This window comes from Mustela erminea, chromosome 6, assembly GCF_009829155.1.
Source record: "Mustela erminea isolate mMusErm1 chromosome 6, mMusErm1.Pri, whole genome shotgun sequence".
Lineage (NCBI taxonomy): Eukaryota > Metazoa > Chordata > Mammalia > Carnivora > Mustelidae > Mustela > Mustela erminea.
This window is the reverse complement of record NC_045619.1, coordinates 115441806-115449546: the sequence shown is the minus strand read 5'-3', so window position 1 is coordinate 115449546 and position 7741 is coordinate 115441806. Positions and strand designations below refer to the sequence as shown.

Sequence of the window (7741 nt, the reverse complement as noted above, 5' to 3'; positions counted from 1 at the left end):
CACTACAGCTGTAAGGCTTGGCCAACATCTGATCTTCAAGGCAACATACGTTTAAGAAAACAGCAAAATTAAAAAAAAAAAACAAAAAACAACCTGAGTCCTGGAAACATGGATTTTCAATTACAGTAGACGCGAACCTTATTAAATGTACTGCCCTATAGCCTCTCCTACTACCCCAGCAAATCTGATAAATATCAACACTATACTACACTTGAGACTGAACTGGTTTTGCCACCTGGAAACGTATCACATTTGTCGGTCTACTTAAACAGACACCAGCTGAACCAAATGACATATGCACACATTCAGAAACGCCGCAAACTGTATTTGAAAAAAAAAAATCTCTCATCTTTTACATTTCAATCTCCAAATTTTCATCTTTTTATTCATTCTCAAATAAAGTCTAGGCCATTAACAGTTAGTATATAGAATTTTGGGATAAAACTGAATGTAGTTAGAAAAATATACATCAAGGGTTTGTGTGCATGTGTATGTGTGTATATATATAAATATATATATATATATATATACATACATATATATATTTAAATATTTACTTATTTCATAAGAAAATAAAACTATGTACAAAATCACTTGTGCTCATTCATGCTAATCCTAACTTGTTTGACTTTTATAATGAAACACCACCCTAGGAACACAAAGCTTTGAGAGAAAGAGAAAGCCAGTGAGCAACACTCTCGTTAACCCCCTTTCCCACCCCAGTATTTCATTGTTCAGGTTTGTCGGAAAGTCCGATCACTCCCTGGTGGCAGAGTGTGTGTAAGATGGTCCACAGCTTGGAAGGGTTCTCACAATTGTGCTGCTGCTCCCAATGCAGGAGGAGTTCTTCCTTCCTTGGCAATGTCTGTGTGCACAGGATGCAGTTCAAGCCTGAGTGGGACCGAAGCAGGGGGACGTGGGGGTTGGGACCCGCAGGGGCCCAGGGGGCCACACCTGCCTCGCTGGGTCCTGCCTGGGCTCCTTCAGCCTTTCTGAGGATTTCCATATCCTTCTGGGGATAAAGGCAGAGCTGCCGTTTCAGTTTGGGAAATGCGGGGAACTCCTCCTCAGGGGGACAGTGCTTGTGAAGCAGCTTTCTTCTCTCAGGATGCTGTTTCCAGAAGGGAGCAGCGTATTTCATCAGCTCCTCCGGAGTGCCTCTGCTTCCTGGTAGGATCTCCTCTTGCAGCCGGCCCTGAATTTCCTCTCCGTGGACGTAAAGTAAGTGAAACTTGATTTCGGCGAAAGACTGGGCAGTGATCTGACAGCGACCACATTTGATCTGTAACTTGACTTCATCTGCCTGGGTAAGGAGGAGGTCCTCTTCCAGGCTTGACTTGTTTTCCCTGGAAAGGGGGAAAAATAGCCAAGAGAAGATTTCACGAAAAGCACCCCTGAAGCTTTTCCTCTCAGACGCTCACCTTCGGGGATCCAGAACACGCCCGCTGAGGAGAAGCTCCAGGAATGGGGGGAACAGCACCCAGGAAGCAGAGGCCGCGGGGAATACCGGCCGTCACTCCTGCTTGGGGCCACCTGGTTCTCAAGCTCCCAGCGTCCACGGAAGGAGGGGGTGTTTCCTATCCTGTCTCTCTCTCCCAGAGGGGCTAATGGCTCTTTGGTGACCAATGAGGTGTCATTGACTCAAGAGGCAGGTAGCATCAAGTGAAGCCTGGCAGGGACCCCGTTGGTTCAGCCATACTGTTGCCCTTCCTCACTAACCTTGAGTGTGCAAAGCAGTTTGGACATTTTACCTAAAAATCAAATTGTAGCATAGAAGACTATGAAGAAGGCGGGGTTTCGTGAGGGAGTCCTCTATGTGCATCAATGGAAGGCCCAGATGTCCCCAAGTGGACAGGAATGTCCGAAGAAAAGCAGAGAAACTATAGAAAAGGCGGGAAGAAATAGGCCAGATGGAAGATTCTAACAAATGTAACGGAGGAAGACACAACTGGATAGAAAGTATCTGGAACAATTAGGACAATTAAGAATGATGAGGGGCAGAGCATCTAAGGTTAGAAAATGTTTAATTTTCCAGGTGCAATGAGAATGGATTTCAGTGAAACTCCCCCCGTCACCCGGTGGAAAGTGGGCAAACGGAGGGGGACCACCTGGCGTAGCCACTGCTCGCAGCCCTGAGGCCAGACTGTGGAACTCCATGGCTTACTGCTGGTTCCTAAAGCCCAGAGCCAGGACCTGCACAGGACAGCAGTGTGACATGGGAAACGTTAATCAGGCCTGACAGGAAAAACTGGGCCAACGTCGCGGGCTGGGTCTGGGCACCTGAGGCTGTGGTCAGCGTGGGGCATGCGGAGTCCCCACCATGGGTCAGATTGTATTCCGGGGCAAAGGACAAGGTTTAGATGTAAATTCTGTGGCCACAGGTTTGGGGAAAATTAGTGTGCAGAAAGCACCAGGAACAACAGGCAGCACCTTATGGATTCCTGTCTCAGAGGCCAAAATCCTCCCTCACTCTGCTGTCGCCGGCAGAGCCCCACCTGGCACGTGCGCCCTGCCCTCCGGGGCGAGCGTAATGGACCACCGCACTGCTCGCAAACCCAAGAGAGATGAGACCATTCTTTACAGAACAAGAAGGAAGAGGCAGCTCCCTGTTGAGATCTTAATCTGGGGGATGTTTTTATGAAGTCACCTTTCTGAATGTGAAATCCCGGTCTGTTCTCCAAACCCAAACCGAGCCCCCTCCCCCGCTCCATGCCTGCATCTGAGGGTCACTCACCTCTCCTCGGATCCCTCGGTTCCTCGCGCACCCAGGCCTCTGTTCCTCGGCGAGTCCCCCGGCTGCCTCTCTCCAGGGGAGGGCTCCGTGCTGATGACCACCCGGTGCACTTCTTTCAGGTGGCCGAAGTAGACTCTGACGTGACCGAACACCTTGGCGCAGAACTCACAGCACATGAGTTTCTTCAGACGGTTCTCGCCGTGCTGGAGCCTCATGTGTGCGCTCAGGCTGCCCGAGCGCACGTACGCCTTGCGGCACAGGCGACAGCTGTATGGCCGTCTGTTGGTGTGTGTGTTCATGTGGTCTCGGAGGTGCTGCTTGAACTGGAAGTGGTGGTCGCACACGTGACACCTGTGCCAGGGCTTCTTGAGGCTGGGGAAGCCATTCCGCAGGGTGGAGTTGGGCTTTGGGGACGTGCCACCGTCCTGTTTCCAGCCTAGGTACTTAGGAGTGAGTGGATTACTGAACAAAACGTCCTGTCCCAGGCTGCTGGGGGCATGGGGCTGAAGCACGCCTGCCGGAGAAGCCAGGGTAGCCAGGGCAGGCACCATGATCACCGGCTTCGGCATAATGCTGCGGTATTTCTTCAGAGCCCCGGGTTTTTGGTCCCTGGATTCCTGGGGATCGGTTTTCACTCTTTCTTTACTATCTTTACACTTATTAATGAGACACTTCCTCCTTTTCCCCTGAAATGCCAACATTTCCTCTGATACCTTCCGTTTCCGTACTCTTCTCTTCGCTGCCCCGTTGTTCAGTTTGGCTTTGTGGCCTAGATCCAGTCTGGTGGCGGGACAAAAAGTACTCTCACAGGGATTCTGCTTTGATGACTGTGGAGCAGGTGCCTTGCCAACTGTTTTGGTGGCTGCATGAAAGCCCTCCGTGATGGAAGCTGTCTGATCACAGACGGCCCTGAGTCCGGACAGAGAACTGTTTGCTGTGTTAATATCCGACGGACCTTTGCACACCTCCGCTGTTTTCATCCGGGCATAGGGGAGGATTGGCAGTTTACCTCTGGGGACTGGAGAGATCAGCTGAACCGTGTTGCCAAAAACAGCGGGTGATAAAATGGTCATGGCTTTTGCAAGATCAACTTGTTCTTTAAGCTTTTCACCAGCAATGGAAGAAGGTTTACTGCAGGTTTTCTTGGTCACCAAGTTAGCTTTGCCTGAAGGCTTTGCGAGATCCTGCTTGCCAGAGAGCTCCTCTGGTGTCGACGATGGTGGGGTGGCAGGAGGGCTCATATCTCCACGGTCATTGGTCACTAGAGGTGGAGAGTCCCCGGGGCCACCTTGGTCGGTTGGTGCCACTGTGTTAATGCTGGCTGGGGCTTGGTCTCGTGACATCACTTGCTCCAACAGCCCAGCTTTGTGCGGGGGTTCGGGATGGTCAAGCGGGGAGGGGGACGCATGGGTTTGGGCAGGAGGTATGCCAGCACCAGTCTCAGAGGAGCTCAGAATGGGTTTCTTTCTTGATCCTTTGTTATTTCTTGGAGGTTGGTATCGAGGAATAGGCAGTTTAATGTTTTCAGGCAGCGGTATTCTGGGCTTCTGGATTGACTGAGCTGAGGCAACGTGTGGCAGAGCAACGAGAGAAAACGTCCCTTCCTGTCCAGCAACCTGCATCAGGGCATAATTCTGGGCAGGTACTCCCAGTGGCTTGGCGTTGATGGAGGGTCCTGGATTCACCTGATCAGAGAGTGATGGGGAATGGCACGATAGCACTCTGGATGTTAGGACCTTGGGCACGATTTTTGGTGCAATGGTCCTAAACTGACTTTTATTCTGTAAACCTTTCCCACTCTGAATCGATCCGGAAGAGATGTGTGATTCGCCTGCAATGACAGTACAATATAAAAAGTCACCCTAGTGTCGCTGTCCTCCTGTGGAGAGTTTATTTACCTGCAGTAAGCTCTCAGACCCACCGTGACCCTTCTGGGCAAACTCCTGTGTTTCTCAAGACCCAGACCTAAAATCAACTCTTACACACCTTCCCAGGGGCTGATTAGTCTCTGCTGTGGTTCCAAAGCCCCCAGGATACCATTGACCACTTTCCATGATAATTTATCTCTTTGTATATCCCTACTACTCAACACAGAGCTTCTCAAGAGCTGGCCTCTGTCTTTCCCAAACTGTATTCCACAAGTTCACCTTCTCTATGTACCTAGTTCTCGTTCCTGACCTCCCGAGCCATGAAGACTCTCCTCTGGTATGTTCTGCTGTGTATTTCATTTATTTTATGGACACGTCTTATTCTCCTTATTAAGCTTTGAGAAAGGAAAGCTTATGTTTAATTCATATCCATATTTCCCTATCTCCCGTATCCCTATTTCACCCCATCTTCAGTGTGAAACAAACGTGTCTTACATCAAGCTTGCTTCTCTCTCTCTTTCAGGACACACTATTTGACCCACTGGCAGTGGGCTGTTTGCACAGCAGAGGAATTCCTGACTGAATGCTAGTTTTGTTGCTGTTCCCCAGGTGACTTGTGAATTTCTTCTCACACCTTTCAAACTGTTTATGTGTGCTTTTGCAATTAAATCACCAGCATGAAAAAGGCTGATGTGACACCTTAAAAAATGTTGAAGGAAAACAAAATGATACAAAATGATAAGATATGGAGACAACATAAAAAAATACATGAATCACATAAAAAGCACCTGCTGGGACACTAATAGGAATACTTTTAAATTTTAACAATAACACTTCCTACTCCTGGGATTTATTAGGTTAATGGAAGACTAATTACAATTTATAAGCCAAGAGAATATTAACGCTACATTTCAATGCACCGCTTCTAAGAACTGAATCATCTTTTTTTTATTCCCCCAAGACCTCAAGGTCATCAGGCCTGGCTGTGGAAAAGCTCCCCTTTCCTAGGTGCCTCACGTTAGCCAAACTTCACTCCCACTCACGCTTATGGGGTACCCACGCCACCCTAGGGACTGGCTATGACAGGCCCACATCTCCTTTCTGAAACCTTTGGGGCCAGATGTATTCTGTGACTTACACTTAAATTTTAGGGAAGTAATAAGATGCACAAACCAAATGTTATGGAAACACCCAGTAGGGTCTGCAGAGCACCCAAATTAAACCTCTTGCCACTTCTGTAGTAAAACAGATGAGTATTCACAAAACACTGGGACAACTGAAGATTTTTAAAATAGTCTCACTCGGTTCAGGTTTTGCCTCTGAACAAGTTTTGCTTCCCAGCTATTGATGAGATTTTGTTTTCTGTGCTTTTGAGATTTCGAAGTTGTGGATGAAGAATCCAAGGGCAGATTGGGGGATACCAAGGACACAAAGATGAACGACACAATCTCTGCCTTCAGAAGCTGATAATTAAAACATTGTTGAGGCACCTGGGTGGCTCAGTGGGTTAAAGCCTCTGGCTTTGGCTCCAGCCCTGATCCCAGGGTCCTGGGATGGAGCCCCTCATCGGGCTCTCTGCTCAGCGGGGAGCCTGCTTCCCCTACCTCTCTGCCAGCCTCTCTGCCTGTTTGTGATATCTCTCTCTCTGTCAAATACATAAATAAAATCTTAATTTTTTTTTTTTAAATAGGCCTAGATTTTAATGTCTACAGTTACCAAAACTAACAATTTTAGCAGAAAGCTGTTTCTTTTGGCAAAAATGACACTCCTCACATTTAAGTAGTGCAGTAGGAATAAGGGTGAAATGTATACTGACCAACTTGTTTTAGAAAGTAATCACTCTCTGGTGATGAAAAAGTATGTTAAAAACACATTTCATGTGGCAGCTTGCATTAGAGTAAGAAGAAAAAGAGAAGCACGATGGTCTGGAAAAACTCAGGTTGGGATAACTGTGTGATCTGCTGAGATCCTTCTCAGCTTTGTTTCCATAAAGTTCATGGGTAAATAAACAAGCCGATCACCTCACAACAGTTTCCCAAATGGGTCTGCCACATTGGCTTCTTCCTGAATACTTTGATTTATTTTCTGGTTCTATATTTATGGCTTTTAAATTTAAATGTCTTTCATTTTAAGCCTTATCTTCTCGTGTTTGTGGAAAAAGTACAGAAATAAGTTGTTAAGAAATATGTTAAATCAGGATTGAATTTACAAAAAGCTTAATGTTATTGAAAGCTCTTGTTTGCTTAAAGACAAGGCTTATTAAATAATTACGTTAGTGATAATAATGGTCTTGGCATCTACACAACAAATTGAAGAGGGAGGAAGAGGAGAGAAAACATGGGGTCCTTCAGATCTGCTTCGTACTTGCAACTGACTAAGCACAGAAGTGGAAGAAAGGCTACTCTTCTTCATCAGTCATAAATCCTCTTGAATAACATGTGACAATACTACATCACAGAATAAGACATATTACCTCACTCCTTTGCTAAAAACTGTCCAATGGCTCTTCATCTCAGAGCCTGAGCCAAAGTCCTTGCCATGGCGTGAAGGCCTTATGGCATGGGAACCTCTCTGACTGACTTCCTCTGTTCACTACCCTCCAGCCATGGTGGCCTCTTTGCTGTTCCTTCCAGGTGCCACATATCTGCTTCCTTAGCCTTTGCATTTGCTCTGCTCACTGCCAGGAAGCCCCTTCAACCCCACATAAATCCCTGTATTTGCTGCAGCATTTCCTTCAAGTCTGGTCAAATGGCTTTTTCCCGGTGAGCCTTCTCTGACTACCTTAATTGAAACTACCCCCATTCTGAACTCCCCACCTCCTTTCCTGTTGTAATTTTCTCGAGCACATTGGCTCCATCTCCTGGACTACATTATGGGCCACTGCCTTCCCTCACAGAAGTGGACTTCTTTAAGGCAGAGTCTATCTATGTCTCCAGGATCTAGGACAGTGTTGGGTATGTGGCAGAAATGTCATAATTGTAATTACTTGTTGAAGTTGTAAGTGACAATTAAGTGACTCATGGCTGAAATAAAGACTTTATAGATTCAGCTTAAAAAACCGTCTTTAAAAAAAAGAAAGGGGGTCACAGTTTAAAAGTAAACTTTAACTTTTCCAGATTTTCAAAATTAAGAGGAGAGG

The 7741-nt window shown here is 46.9% G+C and overlaps 1 protein-coding gene across 11 annotated transcripts in view; it reads right to left on the bottom strand.

Moving 5' to 3' along the window:
• Nucleotides 1–334: 334 nt before the first annotated feature.
• The window catches only part of ZNF438 (zinc finger protein 438), a 178762-nt gene continuing 171355 nt past the window's right edge, over nucleotides 335–7741 (bottom strand). For 8 of the 11 annotated variants that reach the window (XM_032349365.1, XM_032349363.1, XM_032349368.1 and 5 more), the window contains 2 exons: nucleotides 2735–4565; nucleotides 337–1346 (listed from right to left, as the gene is read on the bottom strand). In XM_032349365.1, the coding sequence (XP_032205256.1) occupies nucleotides 728–1346; nucleotides 2735–4565 (2450 nt within the window). In that variant the 3' untranslated portion in view covers nucleotides 337–727. Of the gene's footprint in view, nucleotides 1347–2075; nucleotides 2194–2734; nucleotides 4566–7741 lie in introns of all 11 variants that reach the window. The other 3 variants (XM_032349374.1, XM_032349371.1, XM_032349373.1) reach the window with 2 other exon arrangements.